Consider the following 21,093-nt stretch of genomic DNA (forward strand, 5'->3'; position numbering starts at 1 on the left):
TTTAAAAAAACGTATCTCCTTGTGTATATATAGATGAAGAGCCTCTAACTATTATTATTGTAATAGGGTGGAATAAACTGTTGAATAATGTCAGTCAAAACTCCTCAAATGAAATTCATATATCACACTAGTGTTCTCATGACTTTATTGTAAGCAAAGTGCATATACGGTAAATTATTTGGTCCAAATACCTAATGTTAAGGTAGCAAGTATACCGTAATTTCATTTATGAACAAAACGATAGAAACGACTCAACTGATGATACCTGATTTATTTGTTTTGTTTAAAAATCCAGATCACCAAACGTGAAGCACAGAGTACAGAAACACCATTAGAATCAGGAACAAGACCAAATGTTACTTTAAGACCCAATGTAACGCGAGAACAATATGAACAGATGTTTTACAACAGAATAATGTCAACAGACACATTTTCATAAAATATGAATATACATTTATATTCATATGCACACATATACTGCCTGGATAAATACCAAAGCATTTTGCTTTAGATGAAAGATGAGTATTGACTAGAATGATTGAAGATTTATTTGCACCCATGTAGATTTGCACCTAACTAAGTTAGGCTAACTGATATTTGCTGGTGTCTTTAAAAAAAACTTCTGTGTTTAATAGTTTTTCTCCAGATACTTTTGTACAGTGAGATCTGCACTGAAAATAAAACTTAGGGCTCGATTCAATCGCTACCGTTGTAGCACAGTTGACATTTAAGGATCATTTCCAATCGAGCCGACATGCAGACCGAATGCAGTCTCCACTAACGTGGGAACATTGCCTTTAAATGTAAATCACTCTACAACTCAGATCTTCAGCGCTAAGCACTCAATCGAGCTCTAAGAATATCCTCAATTTAACTGTTTGTTTTTAAAACCAAGCTTTGCTCAGGGAAAACGTCAATGGCCTTTATCTAGTATGCACAGGGATGTGTTGGGTGGCAAGGTTTAATTAGATCAAATAATGATCAACACCATCCAAAATGGTAGTCATGAAGTTTTAGATATATGGATAAAGAGCCTCTGTAACTATTATTATTGTAATTGGGGAAAATCACTGCATTTCTCTGTTGAATAATGTCAGTAAAAAACTCCTCAGMACATCCTCAAATGAAATGGATATATCACACTAGTATTCTCATATCTTTATTGTAAGCAAAATGAATGCAAGCTTTCAAAGTGCGTGTACAGTAAATTATTTGGTCCAAATACCTAACGTTTTCAAGGTATAGCTAGAACACCGTAATTCAATTTAGGAATGAAACCATAGAAAGTACCCAACTGATACCTGATTGATTTGTAATTTTTMGGGTAAAAAAATCCAGATCACCAAACGTGAAGCACAGAGTACAGAAACAACAGTAAAATCAGGAACAAGACCAGATGTTACTTTAAGTCCAAAAATAACACGAGAACAACATGAACAGATGCTTTACAACAGAATAATGTCAACTGACATATTTTCATAACATATAAATATATATTTATATTCATATGCACACGTACAATACACTGCCTGGATAAATTCCAAAGCATTCAGCTTTAGAGCAAAGCTGAGTCTTCACTAGATTGACTGAACCATTATTTCCATCCCATAGTATACAGTATTTGAAACCATGTAGAATTGCACCTAACTCTCATATTTGCTGGTGTCAAAAAAACATCAGTGTTAAATAGTTTTACCCCAGATACATTTATGTAGTGAATTCTGCGCTGAAGAGAAAGTGCAAGTATCCTAAATGTTGCTCTTTTTAAAAAAAAGTCAAGCTTTGCTCAGGGAAAACTTCAAATACCTTGATCTTACAAGTACTCAGAGATACATTGGGTGGCAACAGAAGTTTAATAGATCCAATTATCCAAAATGGGCCTAAATCACATTGATGTTCCTTTTGAGGTCACAGAACTCTAGTTAAAGTAGAGCATCACGTCATCATTCAGTCTGAGGTCACAGAACTCTAGTTAAAGTAGAGCATTCACGTCATCATTTCAGCTGAGTCACAGAACTCTAGTTAAAGTAGAGCATCACGTCATCATTCAGTCTGAGGTCACAGAACTCTAGTTAAAGTAGAGCATCACGTCATCATTCAGTCTGAGTTAAAGGACACAGGTTTGTTTCAAGTTCAATACATCTTTCCTTACTGCTTTTCAGATACATAACATATACATAAACATATACATAAACATATACAGACAGCATTACTTAACACATCTCAAAAACAGCCATTGTTTCTTGTTCTCATATTATTTCCTGGACTTCAGTAAAACATTTAACCTACTTTACATTCTGATGAAAACGAATTACAACAGTCTGTTTCCTCTACTTAATAGTAAAAGGATAACAGCCCCACCAAGGTCAAGGAAAATTAGCAAATATGTCAAGTAGGTCCCACATTAAGAAATCACCAAAACATATGTTAAATTACGTTGAATTAGTCCATGAAATAAATGAAGTGTCCTCTGAGAAGAATAATGATATATTACAACTGGCTACTCACAACACAAACACTCCAGGAAAATATCCAGTTCAAATCACATGCCAACATACTATTCAATAACATAAACCTTTCCCTTTATTAATGATGTGGTGCGGGTGTTCTTTAAATGTGCTCCAACTTCCAAAAGATACGTACGGTAAGCCAACTGTCTTTAAAGCATCTTGTAAATCATACAATCCATTTAAGTTCAAACTAAACAATGATCTGAAAGTTCAACTTCTTTGTCTCACAGTGATAGTAGTGCAGTAGTGTATGCTTGTTATTGTACATCTTGCACGTGACCTTAATAATTACATGAGAGAGTTATTATTAAGTTATTTTCACGGTTTTCAATAACTTCAATGATCTTGAGGATAACCTTCACTGTTAACTACATTATTACATAGTGTACAAAATGTGATCTTCTTGAAAGAATCCAATTCATTATGATTTGTAGAAGCACAAAATAAAACATTCAGTAGAAAGTGCTCTATTTATCATGACGAGACAAAAATATAGTGTCCACTGTCCAAATGAAGAGGCTTGAGATTAAGGAGGCACCTTCAGTATCAACAAGTAGAGGCATTCTCTTAAAACAGGACATGTAGTGTAGCGTTCCTCTGTGACTCAAGTCATCTAATAAAGTGATTTCAAATAAAGGGCCAACGATTCAGGACTCATGTCAAAACTTGGAGCTTTTTCCAAAGGTCATTTACTTCCCTCTATAAACCATTATTGCCAAATCAATCACAGATCACACATCTGTCCCATATACATTTCAATATCTAAAATACATCTTTCTTCTTGCCACAGAAAAATATAGGTATTGTATATACTGTATATGTATGACACAACACTGGTTCGGCTGGTTCCATGACAGCATGCTCTCAAGGCAGGTCAATTCTTTTTTTAAAGGGGGGACATCATCTCTGGTTGAATAGGAACACTGGGGACGTGTCCCAAATGGCACCCTACATCCTATATAGTGTACTACTTTGTACCAGGACCCATAGCACCCTATTCCCTTCAGTACATAATGCACTACTTTTGAACAGAGCCTTATGGGGCCCTGGTCAAAAGTAGTGCACTATATAGGGAATAGGGTGTCATTAAGGATACAAGCTTGTACTTTGGCAGGGACAGAACACATTTGACCAATGATGAACCACTAATTCACTGCGTCAAACAACTGATGAAAGATTCAACTCAGTAAGGTGGTCATATCAGAAGCAATGATATGTTATTTTCTGACATCATCAGCATTGAATGAAGCCAACCTACTAGCGAAGGCAACATGAATACCAAATCAAGCCTTGTGATTTTAGTCTTTACTAGACAGACCACATTGGTTTTCAGTGTTCCCATGTATCAATACATTCTCAAAAATAAATACATATAGACATTCCTATAACAACATATCTCCATTAAAATACAAGCTTTCTCACTGTAGCAGTATGTTTCCCATGATGACAGGGGCCTTGTCTTATGGACACTTCAGGTTTTAAATATGGCCGATGACTCTGTGACAGCGTTGAGAGGCTCACTTCATTTCTCTGTCATTCTCTTCTCTGTCCCACTGCATCTCATTCTCCGAGTCCCATGCCTCAGTCTCTGTCACTGTTAGGTGTTTGAGGATAAAAATAACACTTATCTTACTTTCCCCTGGGTAGATGGAGACGGTTGTCTTCCAATCCAAAAATGAACAGGTACATTCTCTTCCTCTGTCTGACTAGTTCATGTTATTTCCTCATCCCATATTTGTCTATAGACATGCCCCCTATGAATTTCCTCCTCCCACTTTGTCTGTCCAATCACGCCCCCTCTCTGAGGTTTCTCCTCCCACTCTGTCTGTCCAGGCTCTCTGAGGTTTCTCCTCCCACTCTGTCTGTCCAGGCTCTCTGAGCTTCCACAGTTCAACAGAGTGTATCTGTGTTAAAGGAGAGCTGCACCTGCCATGGAGAAACAACAAGTGGTTAGTAAGCGATAAAATACAGTAAAATGCAGTCCAGGGTCGTAACATATTGTACGAATTGGACTCATAACATATTATACAAATAAATAAAAAATAAAAAATAAATAAAGTTGTTTTTTGCAGGACGTAACATATTATACGAAACGGATGACGTGGTACACAATTGGATGACGTAGTACACAAAAAACAGGGAACCATTTTGTCTCATGAACACCACTTTTAAAACTACTGGCTGAAATTATACAAAAGTTCTGCTACATCACTTTAAGTTAAGTACTTACTTCATACGTATTAAGTTGATAAGTGTGAAATGCAAAGTGTGTCTATGTAGACAACATTCCATCCCACTTTCTCTGTCTAACGCTGCGTTCATATCATCTCGTAAATTTGACTAGGAAAAATCTATTTGAACGGCCCTTCAACTGGTAATATCATGTACATTTTAGTAGACACGCTTATCCAGAGCGACTTACAGCAGTGAGTGCATATATTTTAATATTTGTTCATACTGTTCCCCGTGGGAATCAAACCCACAACCCTGGCGTTGCAAGTGCCATGCTCTACCAACTGAGCCACACGGGACTAATTCCTAGCGGGAAACTCTTCATTCATCCCTGAGCTCCAACTTCTCCCAAATGCTTAACCTTGATGTCACATATTAAGGAAATTACCTCGATAAAAGCATTTTCGGCAGTTAAATGCAACCACAAAACAATATTATTAAAAGCAATCTATTTATATGYTTTTTGAACACAATAATTTGTTTGCAAGCATGATAGCTGTACTTTTAGTTTACGGTTGACACAGCTTTTTTGCGGTTAGCCAATTAATGTTTCTCAATTAGTTTGAAGCACCTGAATATATTCAACTCATATTTACGACTTCACAACTGGTAATTACCACCTTCCCACTTGGTTATGAATGCAGCGTCACATCCCTACATGTATTTTCTCTCCTCTTACCCTTTCCTCTAATCTCTTTCCTGTCCCTCTCTCTCCTCCCCTCTCACCCTCTGCCCACATCCTCTCCTCCCTCCTCCCCTCTCACCATCTCCGCCCACATTTTGTTCCCCCTATCCTCCTCTCCTAGTCTCCCCCTCTCCCTTTCCTCCTCTTTCTCTCCTCTATTCCTCTCTCCTCCTCTCCCCTCTCACCCTCTCCCCTTCCTTCCTCCCTCTCCTTCCTCACCCTCTCCTCCTCGAAGCTGATGAGGCCCTCATCGTCATCACTCTCTAGTTCCTCCGGTTCTTCGCTGACCAGGGCGTCGAGCTCCGTGTTGGCCAGCCGGGGCCTGAGCAGGGTTAGCAGGCGTTGCAGTGGCGACTGGCCTCCACCAGGGGGGGAACTCTCCTGCTGCTCCAGGTTGTCGCTCTGCTTCTTCGCAAAGTTCACAAATACCTGGATGGAGAGGGAGAGAACACAGAGAAATGAACGGACAGACAAGGGGATATAATTGAGATTTTTTAGCATCAATGTTTGAGCTGCAAGGCCTTCCTCAAGACAAATAACAAAAATGAAAGGGAGCAATGATCAATGTGTGTGCGTACACAAAATCGAATTCTCTATTTTGCATATACATTTACAATCTAATGATCTGTACTGTGTCCGTGTGGAAGTGGCTCAAACACAGAGTGACAGTAACTCACYTTGTCCAGTGTGGTCTGGCTGACAGAGTAGTCATCTATCCCCAGCACCTCCACCACCTGCTCCATCTTACTGAACACCTGGGCCAGGGAGATCCTCTCTGACTTCAGCTGGAACTGGACCTTAGTGTGGTGGCTCTCCTGGGAACAGATTCAATTCAATGTCTTTTCTTCCTACCACTGATTCTGCTTCTAGCGGCTATTTTAAAGAAGAGTGTGCTTGTAACAATTGTGATAACTGTGATGACTGTGATAACTGTGATAACTGTAATAACTTTGATAACTGTGATAACTGTAATAACTGTGATAACTGTAATAACGTGCTTCTACACCTGCATTGCTTGCTGTTTGGGGTTTTAGGCTGGGTGTCTGTGCAGCACTTTGAGATATTAGCTGATGTACAAAGGGCTATATAAAATAAACTTGATTGATTGATTGATAACTGTGATAACTGTAATAACTTTGATAACTGTGATAACTGTAATAACTGTGATAACTGTAATAACTGTGATGACTGTGATAACTGTAATAACTGTGATAACTGTAATAACTGTGATGACTGTGATAACTGTAATAACTGTGACTAAGTGTGATGACTGTGATGACTGTGATAATGTAATCTGTGATAACTGTGAATACTGTAATAACTGTATAACTGTGATGACTGTGAACTGTGATACTGAATAACTGTAATAATGTATAACTGTAATAACTGTGTGACTGTGATCTAACTGTAAACTGTGATAACTGTGATAACTGTGATAACTGTAATAACTGTGATGACTGTGATAACTGTACATAACTGTGATAACTGTAATCAACTGTGATGACTGTGAAACTGTATAACTGTGATACTGTGAATAACTGTGATACTGTTAATAACTGTGATAACTGTGATAACTGTAATACTGTGATAACTGTTAATAACTGTAATAACGAACTGTGAGATACTGATCTGTGATACTGTAATAACTGTGATAATGTATACTGTGATAACTGTGATAACTGTTAACTGTAATGGTAGAACTTGTAATAACGTGTAATTGCTCGTGAAACTGTGATAACTGTAATAACTGTGATAACTGTAATAACTGTAATAACTGTGATAACTGTAATAACTGTGATGACTGTGATAACTGTAATAACTGTAATAACTGTGATAACTGTGATAACTGTAATAACTGTGATAACTGTGATAACTGTGATAACTGTGATAATTGTGATAACTGTGATGACTGTGATAACTGTGATAACTGTAATAACTGTGATAACTGTTATATGTGGTCGTTTTTTTCAACTAAACTCAGTTGAATGAGCTGACTGTAAGTCTGGATAAGAGCATCTGCTAAATGACTAAAATAGACATTGTATGTGCACCTTTAGTACAGCCTCAGGGAAATTCCTGTTGAAGAATCTCACCACCTCCTTCACACTGGAGCTGGTCTTGGTCCGAACTGTGATCATGTAACCATCACCAAACCTGTGGAAGGAAGGGACACAACCAGGGTGAGTTGACAAGTCACCCTGGGTCAATGACTCTTACCTTGATTCTTTGTATACTATCTCCTTGGCTCCTTTATCCAATAGGTTATGAGAAGGAGATGAGGAGAAAGGATATGAGGAAGTATGAATTGAGAAGGAGTCACAGAATACATATAATTGACTTGCCTAGTTAAATATATGTTACATAATTCTCTCTCTCTATATATATATATATATATATATTTTTTTTTTAATAACAGGATGTGTAACAATCTGGAAAAAACGACAAGTTGAAAGGGTGGAGGAAGTTAAAAAAAAGAATCATTCAGAGGTGATTGCAGACTATATTGGCATGCCATATGTCTCTAACTTCTGGTTGGCCTAGCAACAGAGAAAGGCCAGAGCATGCCCATTAGCTGTGTGTGTGTGTGTGTGTGTGTGTGTGCGTATGTGGGTGTGTGTGCGTGCGTATGTGTGTGTGTGTGCGTGCGTATGTGTGGGTGTGTGTGCGTGCGTGCGTATGTGTGTGTCCGTATGTGTGTGAACTTCTGACCTGTTCTTGAGGTGCTGGATGCTACCCAGGCATTTGAACCTGCCGTTGACCATGATGCCCAGTCTGGTGCACAGAGCCTCACACTCCTCCATACTGCAGACACAGAGACATTCCCATTTCACAGTTCCCATTTCAGACATTTAGCAGACACTCTAATCCAGAGCGATTTACAGTCACCTCTATCAGCAGCATCAGAACCAGGTAGAAACAAACTAGTGCAGGTGTGAATGCAAGGCTGGGAATACACAATTATTACCCAGACACCTCAATAATAAAGGTATTAGTATGCATATTAGCAACACATAGTATGCAGTACATGTCTGATGAGAATGAGTGTCCCACCTGTGTGATGTCAGCACCACAGAGCGTCCCGTCTTGAGGATGTCGAGGATGAGGTTCCAGAGGAATCTGCGGGCCTTAGGATCCATCCCTGTAGTGGGTTCATCCTGGAGGATAATCACACAGTACGGCATCTGAGTTATTTACATCCTGTCCCACAAAGAATAGGACACAATCAGAGCTGATTGTCTCCTGTCTTATCCAGACCAGAATAATTGGATAAACTATCTACAGTATGTAATAATAATAATTAGGTGGGTGCTTATATTTGTCCTATTTCACACATGTAAAAGTATGTATTATACGCATGTGTGAAAATATGTTCTTTCCATTTCCCAATTCTCCCTGAGACACCCTCTGAGAGTGGGGTCACAGCCAGGGTCAGCTATTATCAACGGTGACCATGGAGCGATTAGGGTTAAGTGCCTTGCTCAAGGGCACAGACAGATGTTTCACTTTGTCGCCTCGGGGATTTGAACTAGCGACCTTCACGGTTACTGGTCCAACTGCTAGACTCCCTGCCACTTCTATGTGTAGAGTGGAAGATCACAACATAGTGATACATCTTTTAATGAGTGTGGATGAGGTTGAGTCTAACCAGGAATACGAGAGAGGGGTATCCGATGAGGGCGATGGCAGTGGACAGCTTGCGCTTGTTTCCCCCACTGTAGGTGCCAGCGGGCTTGTCTGCATACTTGGACAGCTCCAGTTTCTCCAGGGCCCATGAGACCACCTGGGAAAGGACAAAAGGAAATAAATAGAGGAACTTTTCAACAACAATGATTCAATAAAATCACACTGTAAAATGCGTAATGTGGAGTGTGTGTGTGCATGCGTTCATTCTTGTGTGCGTGTGCGTGTGCGTGTGCGTGCGCGTGCGCGTGTGTGTGTGTGTGTGTGTGTGCGTAGTAGCCATACCCTTTCCTCGTCCTTCCAGGGGATGCCCCGGAGGCGTGTGTACAGCTCCAGGTGCTCTCTGGCTGTCAGATCTTCAAACAGGGCGTCAAACTGAGGACAGTAGCCAATGCTCTGCTGCACCCTCAACAGCTCCTTCAGGATACTGACAACACAACACATGGACAGAGGGAGCCTCGTGAATCTCTCAACAACAACAACATCAACAGTACCTGGACCCGTATTCATAAAGCATCTAAGAGTAGGAGCGCTGATCAAGGATCAGGTCCTCTCTGTCCATGTAGTCTTTTCACTATGGATTAAAAGGCTAAGCTGATCTCAGATCAGCACTCTTACTCTGAGACACTTTTTGAATAGCAGCTCTGATACTACAAACRTCAGCTAACTTTAGCCACCACAAGCTAACAATCAATGAAAGTGATGGGTGCATGTGAGCATGTTTTTTTTAAATGGCCAAATCACCTTTAAAGACCCATCTGGTGTACGTCCCAAATGGCAACATGTTACCTATTAAGTGCACTACTTTTGATCAGGGCCCATCAAAAGTAGTGCACCATAAAGGGAATAGGGTGCGATTTGGGATGCACACCCGGTGCATCTGTAAAGTACCTGCTCCCCCCTATGAAGGCCTCTCCTCCCGTGGTGCTCTCGTCTCCAGTCAGCATCTTGAAGGTGGTGGTCTTCCCTGCTCCGTTCACACCCAGGAGGCCGAAACACTCCCCAGGACGCACGCCCAAACATAGCCGGTCCACAGCCAAGATACGCCCCATCTTCCTCGATTTGTACACCTGACAGACACAGGACATTGAATTCATTGATAACATTAACACCTTGTGAGACTCTGTTGACCTTGAATAGAGTGTGCTGTGTCTCAAACGGCACCCTGTTGCCTATATAGTGAACCACTTTTGACCGGGCCCTATGGTGCACTAGATAGGGAATAGGATACCATTTGGAGTTAAATAAAGGGGATCTCTGTGTCTGTCTGACCTTGGTGAGGTTGTCAATCTTCAGCATGTCGTTGTCAGCTTCTCGTCTCAGTACTCTCCTTCTCTCACAGGCCACATCCTCATCATCGTCCTCTATGGGCTGGCTGCTGACTGGTACTCTCCTGTTCATAAAACACCACACACACACACACAACACACACACACACACACACAACACACACACCACACACACACACACACACACACACACACACCACACACACACACACACAGGGACCAGATGGAACTAGAACACTGCCAGTGGTATTTTTGGTGTATATATATATACTACACACACACACACACACACACACACACACACCACACACACACACACACACACACACACACACACACACACAGGGACCGCATGGAACTAGACACTGCAGTGCGATTTTTTAGTAATCAGCACACACACACACACACACACACACACACACACACACACACACACACACACACACACACGACACACACACACACACAACACACACGAGGACACACATCTAAAACACACATATCCCCAACCATCACCCATTACGAGCCGAGGGTTTTCTTATCTAGGCAAGAACTGTGGGTCACATTACGTGAATGTCCACACCGTCAAGGAAATATGGTTTATACGTTTAATATTGGATAACAATTAGCTCCTTCTATTATACAGGACCCCCTTACCTGATCAGTTAGCCAACACCAAGCCTTCGCGTATACCACCTAGAAGCATCCACCACATTGTTAGGGGTTCTAAACCATTGATACACATATTTGCTGCCATGAAAGTACTACATTTCAGAGAGTGGAAAGTTGACTGACTCAGAATCTAATTGCGCTTCCTGTCGAAGAACTTCCTGACCTGAGAGGACATAATAAAATTTATGATACTAATTTACCCAATTTAACTTTGGATAATATCATCAGTCTATCTTCACATACCAAAGCCAGCTTATCATAATACGCAGGAATATCGAGTAAGCGTAATGCTCTCTAAAAAGCTACCTCAATATCATGCTCATAGTCCTTTGCTATCCTTTTTTTACATGTATAAAACGCGAAGAGAAATAGTGCAAAAAAAATGCTTTTTTATCTGCCTATATGTATTATCCGGACTATAAAATATAAGATCCTTCAACTTTTTGAATAGCACTATATAGCCAGTGAACCCGCACCTATCTCTATAAGCTATACTAGTTCATCCGCTAGATGATATGACAGCCTTGTTTAGGGCTGACACACAAGCACAGAGCCGTACAACTCACAATGTTGTGTAGGTTTTTGTAAACTAATTGGAGCGCAGTATTCTATATGACTAATGCACTCGTTCTTTACTAGTCTATACACAGCAGAATTACGCAACCCAGTTAGTATACCGCTACAAGTACCATCGCGAAAGCTAGTGTGTTAGAAATGTTTACAGACGATCACATGTTAGCAATATACTAGATCTACTACTCATACCACCAACATACCTGCTGGGAAGCAGACTCCTTGAGGGTTCCACTCAGATATCGTGTATTTCCCTCTTACTTCCCACAAAGATTGCTGACCTGAGTGCTATCTCCTCCCAGAGCAAATCCATGGGAGTTAGGCGGCTATTCCCATAATATGGAAATTCCACTTGTAGTATAGTCATACGCCGCGCAAAAACTCCAGGATACATCCTATGAGAGACTGGTCATGTCTACCTTACTAGACTGTCTGAAACACTGTCATCTAAGGAAGTCCCTGCTTGTTTCAGTACTGCCTCTAAAATGTATGAGCACCTCTCTAGTAGTATGAGAGTATCAGAACATAAATCCGTACCCGATAGCTCTCATGTCCTCGAGACACACTAGCTGACAAGCAAAGGTAGCTAGTGCTATTGGATTTAATCTCCTGTTGGCCAGCATGAGGAGAAATCCACATGAACGAGCCATGTGATGAACATTAGCACTATCTAGGAGAGGAAACATATATCTGGGGAAAATGAAGCGGTGTACTGTGGTCCATCCGAGATCCTAATGAACCAGAGTGAGACGATATGGGAGTAGCGATTGGTAGCCAGGAATGTGACTATAGGACGCCACCTCTGGAAATACTGCCGAAGAGATGGGATGAAGTGTAGGATAGATGAGACACATGAGTGCTAGTAGACTTTTCAGACGCGACTAGAAGAAGATGACCTCAGCAGCCCGAAGACCGAGCATAGAGAGAAAGAAATGTTTGCATTGTTCAAAGATATGCGGACGAGAGCACAGAATTTGGACGGCAGAGATTTTGGGACCATGGCTCGATGAAAAGAAGATTGAGAAGCGATGTGGCCATGCATAAAATCCTACAGGTATCAAATCACTGGTCCATACAACACTGTAAGTTGATATCCTTGAGAGAGTAGAGAAACGATGAATCAGAAAATACAAAGACATTTTTCTGTAGTTTTATGCTTATGACATGTTCTTCAATTGCAAATAAATAGAGATTCTGCAAGAATATAATGAAAGAGGGATAGAATATATCAATTTGGGAGATTACTAGGACAGGGAACTTTCGACTACCAGCCCACATTGAAATGGCTGAATTTCAGATAACCAATTGAAAGATTAAAGCAGATGAGACGCAGTACGAGTATAGAAATGTAGAATGTTAAATAGGTTACACAATGAATTGCGTTTAAGCACAAACTGCGTCAGTTCTGGGCAAGGAAATGCCACGCAGTATTGAGAAGCAAATGTTACGTAATGGTATTTTACAAGAGCATACGAATTCATAAGAAGACAGACAAAAGATTACACGATAGTCGGTCTAGATAAGAAGAATATAGAAGAACGGGCTTATAGAAAATGGTACGTCACCCAGTAAAAAACGCGGACGAGTTGAGGTAAAAGAGTCTGAAAAGTATGTTGTTTTAAATTAATATTTAAGGTATCAAAAGTAGAATGATAATTGCTAAAATATATCTAAGTATCGAAAGTGTAGAGAATCGTTTACACGAATGTCCAGATGAATAGATATAAGCAAAGCAAAGAAGATGGGAACGAAGCTTGAGAGAGGGGACCCAAGGGGATGAATAACCAGAGAAAAGAGAGAAAAGGACGCTACGAGCCAATAGGAGAGAAGAGCAGAAGACCAAGACCGAGCCGCCTCTCCCTCGCTTAGTCACCTGAAGATGTATGTGTGAGGATGAAAGAACTGAGAGAATGAGAGGAAAGCAACGGTGCGGTGCAACTGCGATGCGCGAGCAATTAGCAGAGTGGATTATAAGGAAGAGCGACTTCGAACGAGCAGGAAGAACACCGACAGTAAGCAGAAGAGGAAAAGAACATCCAAAATTGAGAGAATGTACGAAAGAAGAGCGAAAACAGTCACTGTCTTGTATGGAGGATGCTAGTGGATCCATGTTATGGAGAAGACAGACACAGAATAAATACAAGAAGACGACGAAGAGAAGAAGAGCATAAGGATGTTGCAACGGTGTCAACAGAGAGAAGATTGAAAGATTCATAATTCTATGTGATTTCCCTCATCTGTCATGGAGGAGTGTTCGCTGATGCTCGTGATTCCCAAGAGTAAGACTGACTCTCCCGTCTCTTGTTCTTTCTCACGAGAGTCATACCGGCATCGCTGACTGACTTGTAGGTAACTAAATGTTGGAGAAAGATGATGAACGAGAAGACGAGAAGACGTAGCAACCAGAGTTTCACAGGGGAGCTAAGATTTGACGACAAGTCCACACAATCTGCCTCCCACTCTCCCCCCTCTCTCTCTAGACCGCCCCAAGAAGGACAGAGGTTGAGAGGAAGAGAGAGTACTGAGAGAGAGAGAGAGAGAGGTTTTAGAAAGAGAGAGAGAGAGGACAAGGACACGACAAGTGCGTGAGGGTGTCAGGTGAAGGAGAGTGGAGGGTAAGTTTTGAGGAGGTAAGATGAGTAAGAGAGAGTAGATGATAAGGAGTATGATGAAGACTATGGTAGTTATAGTCGAAACACATGATAGAGATCAGAGAGAGAGAGACAGAGTGATATAACAGGTCATATTCATTAAGTATGCATTACAGTTTCTTGATATCGTCAAGGACAGTTATGCATAATGCATTACTGTTCTTAAAATATGTCATCAAGGGCACAATGTCTATGCTTTCCCCCCCCAGGTTCTGTCATAAATGATGATGGAAATGAAGATCTGGCTCCGGCATCACCACAGGGGGCCTCTTGTGGCATTACACACTAGTGAATGTGACGACTCGGTTTCCTCTTGACAAGCTTTAACAAGTAAAGCAAGAAAGGGTGTGTCCCAAATAACACTATATTCCCTACATAGTGCACTACTTTAGACCAGAGCCCTATGTCAAAAGTAGTGCAATATATAGGGGAAAGGATGCCATTTGGGATGAACTGAGTGGGTAGAGAAAATACGTGCCATGTGGTAAGTAAAGTACACTCACCCGTAGAGGAGGAAGAGAGAGAGGACCGCGGGGAAGTTGGTTGGGGATGTGTACGCAGGAAGGTCAAAGACAAACAGGATAAGGACACAGCACGTGGCTGGCACCAGGTAGTTCAGCTAGGAGACAGAGAGAGACAGGATGGTCAGTTAGATTGGCTGGCACCAGGTAGTTCAGCTAGGAGACAGAGAGAGACAGGAGCGTTTCAGTTAGATTGGCTGGCAGAAATACACAATATCTCTCAAACATTCATAGAACCATCTATGTATGAATAGTACACAACACAAGCAGGCGGATGACAGACAGAATGACAATCCACTAGGAGTGGTTCAGCATGGAAAGCAAATCAGTAGCTAACTGGATTTAACCTTGTAGTGGCATCAATGTCTGGGGTCCAGTTCTGTAGAAAACTAACTACCACCTACTCTACACTGGTTTAGCTGTTCAGCGGTTTAACTCTCAATTAAATCAAATTTCAATTTACGGGCTTTATTGGCATGGGAAACATATGTTTACATTGCCAAAGCAAGTGAAGTAGATAATAAACAAAAGTGAAATAAACTATAAAAATTAACAGTTAACATTACACTCACAACATTTCCAAAATAATGAAGACACTTCAAATGTCATATTATGTGCAAATAGTTAAAGCACAAAAGTGAAAATAAACAAACAAAAATATGGGTTGTATTTACAGTGGTGTTTGTTCTTCGCTGGTTGCCCTTTCCTTGTAGCAACACTTAACAAATCTTGCTGCTGTGATGGCAAACTGTGGTATTTCACCCAATAGATATGGGAGTTTATCAAAATTGGATTTGTTTTTGAATTGTTTGTGGATCTGTGTAATCTGAGGGAAATATGTGTCTCTAATATGGTCACACATTTGGCAGGAGGTTAGGAAGTGCAGCTCAGTTTCCACCTCATTTTGTGGGCAGTGTGCACATAGACTGTCTTGTCTTGAGAGCCAGGTCTGCCTACGGCGGCCTTTCTCAATAGCAAGTCTATGCTCACTGAGTTTGTACATAGTCAAAGCTTTCCTTAAGTTTGGGTCAGTCACAGTGGTCAGGTATTCTGCCGCTGTGTACTCTCTGTTTAGGGCCAAATAGCATTCTAGTTTGCTCAGTTTTTTTGTTAATTCTTTCCAATGTGTCAAGTAATTATATTTTTGTTTCCTCATGATTTGGTTGGGTCTAATTGTGTTGCTGTCCTGGGGCTCTGTGGAGTCTGTATTGTGTTTATGAAAAAGGCTGCAGGACCAGCTTGCTTAGGGGACTCTTCTCCAGGTTAATCTCTCTGTAGGTGATGGCTTTGTTATGCATGGTTTGGGAATCGCTTCCCATTAGGTGGTTGTAGAATTTAAAGGCTCTTTTCTGGATAATGATCATTAGTGGGTATCGGTCTAATTCTTCTCTGCATGCATTATTTGGTGTTTTTTGGTAGGTTTCCACATTTCTTTCCTTCCATCTATAGCATTTCTCTATATTATTCAGTTCCTTTGGCTTTGATGCCTAATGATTGAGTATTTCTCTGTTCAAGTAGACTGTGATTTTGCTGTGATCTGATACAGGTGTCAGTGGGCTGACTGTACATGCTCTGAGAGACTCTGGGTTGAGGTCAGTGATAAAGTAGTCTACAGTACTACTGCCAAGAGATGAGCTATAGGTGTACCTACTGTAGGAGTCCCCTCAAAGCCTACCATTGACTATGTACATACCCAGAGTGTGACAGAGCTGCAGGAGTTGTGACCCGTTTTTGTTGGTTATGTTGTCGTAGTTGTGCCTAGGGGGGCATATGGGGAGGGAATGCTGTCACCTCCAAGTAGGTGTTTGTCCCAATGTGAGCTGAGGGTGTCAGGTTCTTGTCCAGTTCTGGCATTTAGGTCGCCACAGACTTGTACATGTCCCTGCGCCTGGAAATGATTGATTTCCCCCTCCAGGATGGAGAAGCTGTCTTCATTAAAGTATGGGGATTCTAGTGGGGGGATGTAGGTAGCACACAGGAGGACATTTTTCTCTGTTGAGATAATTTCCTTTTGAATTTCTAGGCAAATGTAAAATGTTCCTGTTTTGATTAATTTAATAGTGAGTTAGGTCTGCTCTACATCAAATTAGCATCCACCCTGAGTCCCTTCCCTGTTTCACACTTGGTAGTTTGGTGGATGGGACTACAGCTGGTAGCCTAGAGGGCAACCAGTGGGTCCATCTCCTCTATACCATGTTTCTTGTAGGATGACAATGTCTGTATTTCTGATTTCTTTGAGGAAGTCCACGTTCCTGCTCTTTAGGCCAAAGGCAGATGACCTCAGGCCTTGGATATTCGAGGATCAAATAAGTTCTCACTCACACCCACCCCCACACACACACACACAACAGACACACTCCACCCCACTCCCTTCCATTACGATGGCCCATACGTAGTTGGCCAGCCAGTAGATGACTGGGTCACCATCCAGAGACAAACTGCAGGTTGCTTCGCCTTGGTAAGAGCTTTTCTGCCACTAGGAGACCACAAAGCTGGCTGGTACAAAGGACATGGCCACGATGCGATGAAGATGGCTATCACCACATCAGTGCCCTGGAGCTGGGAGGGACAAACAGAGACTTAGCTAAGACAGTGTGTGCGTCTCAAAAGGCACCCTATGTCAGGGGTATTCCACGCTTACACCCTGAAGGTCTGTAGCCTGACAGCTTTCTTGCTTCTACCTGATCATTAACTGCGCACCCACCTTGGTAGTCACAGGTGCTAAATCCAGTGTCCCAGCGTCTAAAATCCATTCAGTTCCCAGGTCTAAATCAAAGTCCCTGATTAGAGAGAAACAATGACAAAGCACAGTAGAAACTGGCTTTGAGACTCAGAGTGAGGTTGAGGAGCCCTATATAGGAACTACTTTTCAGCCAGGCCAACAGGGATCTGGTTCAAGAAGGAGCCCACAGGGATTGGTCAAAAGGCCCACAGGATCTGCGTCAAAGGCCACAGGGATCTGGTTAAAAGGCCCCCACCGGGGATCTGGTCAAAAGGCCCACAGGGATCCTTGGTTAAAAGGCCCACAGGGATCATGGTTAAAAAAGGCCCACAGGGGATCTGGTCAAAGGCCACAGGGATCTGGTTAAAAAGGCCCACAGGGGTCTGGTCAAAAGGCACAGGGATCTGGTTCAAAAGGCCCTACAGGGTATCTGTCAAAAGGCCCACAGGATCTGGTTAAAAAGGCCCACAGGGATCTGGTCAAAAGGCCACACAGGGGTCTGGTCAAAAGGCCCACAGGGATCTGGTTAAAAGGCCAACAGGATCTGGTTTAAAAGGCCCAAAGGGATCTGGTCAACAGGCCACAGGGAATCTGGTTAAAAGGCCCGGGATGGTTAAAAGGCCAAGGGATCTGGTTAAAAGGCCCAAGGGATCTGGTCAAAAGGCCCACAGGGATCTGGTTTAAAAGGCCACAGGGGTCTGGTCAAAAGGGCCCACAGGGATCTGGTCAAAAGGCCACAGGGGTCTGGTCAAAGGCCCACAGGGATCTTGGTTTAACCAGGCCCAAGGGATCTGGTCAAAAGCCACCAGGGATCTGGTCAAAAGGCCCAAAGGGATCTGTTAACAAGGCCCACAGGGTCTGGTTAAAAGGCCCACAGGGATCTGGTCAAATGCCCACGGGGATCTGGTTAAAAGGCCACAGGGGTCTGGTCAAAAGGCCCACAGGGATCTGGTCAAAAGGCCCAAGGGATCTGGTCAGAAAGGCCCACAGGGATCTAGTTAAAAGGCCACAGGGATCTGGTCAAAAGCCACACGGGTCTGGTAAAAGGCCCAGAGGGATCTTGGTTAACAGGCCCACAGGATTGGTCAAAGGCCACAGGGATCTGGTCAAGAAAAGTTTCCACAGGGATCTGGTTAATAAGGCCCACAGGGATCTGGTCAAAGGCCACAGGGATGCTGGTAAAAGGCCCACAGGGATCTGGTCCAAAAGGCCACAGGGATCGGTCAAAAAGTTTCACAGGGATCTGGTTAAAAGGCCCACAGGGATCTGGTCAAAAGGCCACAGGGATTGGTCAAAAGGCCACAGGGATCTTGGTTAAAAGGCCACAGGGATCCTGGTTAAAAGGCCACAGGGATCTGGTCAAAAGGCCCACAAGGGATCTGGTCAAAAGGCCCACAGGGATCTGGTAACAAGGCCACAGGGATTGGTCAAAAGGCCCACAGGGATCTGGTTAAAGCACGCACAGGGGTCTGGTCAAAAGGCCCACGGGAATCTGGTCAAAAGGCCCACAGGCATCTGGTCAAAAGGCCCAAGGGTCTGGTCAAAGGCCCACAGGGATCTGGCTTAAAAGGCCCACAGGATCTGGTCAAAAGCCCACAGGGATCTGGTCAAAAGGCCCACAGGGAATCTGGTTAAAAGGCCCACAGGGTCTGTTCAAAAGGCCATAGGATCTGGTTCAAAGGCACAGGGATCTGGTCAAAAGGCCCACAGGGTCTGGTTAAAAGCCTCACCGGGGTCTGGTCAAAAGGCCCACAGGGAATCTGGTCAAAAGGCCCAGGCATCTGGTAAAGGCCACAGGGATCTGGTCAGAAGCCACAGGGATCTCGGTTAAAAGGCCCCAGGGATCCTGTCAAAAGGCCCATGGGATCTGGTAAAAGGCCCACAGGGAATCTGTTCACAAAAGGCCCCACGGGGATCTGGTCAAAAGGCCCACAGGGATCTGGTTAAAAGGCCACAGGGATCTGTTCAAAAGGCCGCATAGGGATTCTGGTCAAAAGGCACAGGGATCTGGTTAAAAGGCCACAGGGACTGGTCAAAAGGCCCAGGGATCTGTCAAAAGGCCCAAGGGACTCTGGTCAAAAGGCCCACGGGGATCTGATCAACAAGGCCGCACAGGGATCTGGTCAAAAGGCCCACAGGGATCTGATCAAAAGGCCCACAGGGATCTGGTTAAAAGGCCCACAGGGATCTGGTTAAAAGGCCCACAGGGATCTGTTCAAAAGGCCCACAGGGATCTGGTCAAAAGGCCCACAGGCATCTGGTCAAAAGGCCCACAGGGATCTGGTCAAAATTAGTGCATTATATTTCGGGAACAGGGTACCGTTTTGGACACAACCTTGGTAAGACAGTTCTTTTAAGAGATAAGCCACAGTTTAATATACATTAACTGGATATATTGATTCTTACAGGTAGTCCAAAGAGAGCCTTGCACTGGTCCGGTTCATAGGGTGGTTGGTCAGGGTGATTCCTGTGAGCCCAAACACATCAAGAAGAGGGGTTAGATGGGGGCAGATACTGTACAATCCCATATAAGATCCCCAGATACTAAGGAACCTTGGACATACATTTTCACATAAATAGCTACTCAGTTCACAGAATCCTAGCCTGAGTGCCAGTGTATTTGTGCTATTATACCAACTCTCTGTCCCTCACATGTTTGGCTTGACAATGAAAGCAATTGACTTGGCAAGAACACAAACAGATCTGGGAGCAGGCTAACAGAACCCCACATACCCCAGGTAATATTATGCTTCGAAGTATGTATAGGCAGCCTCTCTCACCGTATGCAGCAGGGTTGCCCTTGCCTGGAGGCAGGTTGGCGCGCAGGATGGCGTTGTTGAGGACATTGAGATAGGTTGGCATGCTGTGGTACCCTTTATTATTGTATAGCACCTATTGGTAGGGGACAAGTCTGTCACTGACAATGACAGAGCAGCACAAATAGCTAAGTGTTATAATGACCCTGGACCCCAACAGCTAATAGGGATCCTAATAAAATACAACAACAAAAAATACCATCAAACTGACACCAAAGTTGTGTCTCAAGTGCACTTCTTTTGACCAAGGCCCAGGTCAAAATTGGTGCCATATATAGGGAATAGGGTGCAATTTGGAACGTATCCTGTCCCTTTAAGACAATGTCCTTCTGCTCACCTGAGCTGATCTGCGCACGGCTATTTTGCGAACCATGGGCGGATTATTTTTCCCAAAGGATGCTGGGACTGATTTCTGTATGTTGCCTACAGTGAGTCCTCCATATCTAGAGAGAGAGAGAAAATAAGAAACAGAAATGGGAAGAGATAGAAAGACAATTGGATGGATGCCCTCTTCCTGTGTGTGTGTGTGTGTGTGTGTGTGTGCTGTGTGTGTGTGTGTGTGTGTGTGTGTGTGGTGTGTGGTGTGTGTGTGTGTGTTGTGTGTGTGTGTGTGTGTGTGTGTGTGTGTGTGTGTGGTGTGTGTGTGTGTGGTGTGTGTGTGTGTGTGTGTGTGTTGTGTGTGTTGTGTGTGTGTGTGTGTGTGTGTGTGTGTGTGTGTGTGTGTGTGTGTGTGTGTGTGTG

At 42.8% G+C, this 21,093-nt stretch overlaps 1 protein-coding gene across 1 annotated transcript in view; it reads right to left on the reverse strand.

Annotated features, from left to right (window-relative positions):
* Nucleotides 1-2,121: 2,121 nt before the first annotated feature.
* Nucleotides 2,122-21,093, reverse strand: part of LOC111957580 (ATP-binding cassette sub-family A member 2-like) — a gene marked incomplete at its 5' end in the record, with an annotated part of 78,020 nt that continues 59,048 nt past the window's right edge. The window contains 13 exon segments of the mRNA XM_070436907.1: nt 2,122-4,436; nt 5,647-5,856; nt 6,105-6,242; nt 7,479-7,581; nt 8,137-8,229; nt 8,479-8,582; nt 9,074-9,208; nt 9,394-9,535; nt 10,000-10,178; nt 10,381-10,501; nt 19,943-20,003; nt 20,317-20,428; nt 20,690-20,795. Of these exon segments, the coding sequence (XP_070293008.1) occupies nt 4,401-4,436; nt 5,647-5,856; nt 6,105-6,242; nt 7,479-7,581; nt 8,137-8,229; nt 8,479-8,582; nt 9,074-9,208; nt 9,394-9,535; nt 10,000-10,178; nt 10,381-10,501; nt 19,943-20,003; nt 20,317-20,428; nt 20,690-20,795 (1,540 nt within the window).

Source organism: Salvelinus sp. IW2-2015, linkage group LG33 (assembly GCF_002910315.2).
Source record: "Salvelinus sp. IW2-2015 linkage group LG33, ASM291031v2, whole genome shotgun sequence".
NCBI classification, from domain to species: domain Eukaryota; kingdom Metazoa; phylum Chordata; class Actinopteri; order Salmoniformes; family Salmonidae; genus Salvelinus; species Salvelinus sp. IW2-2015.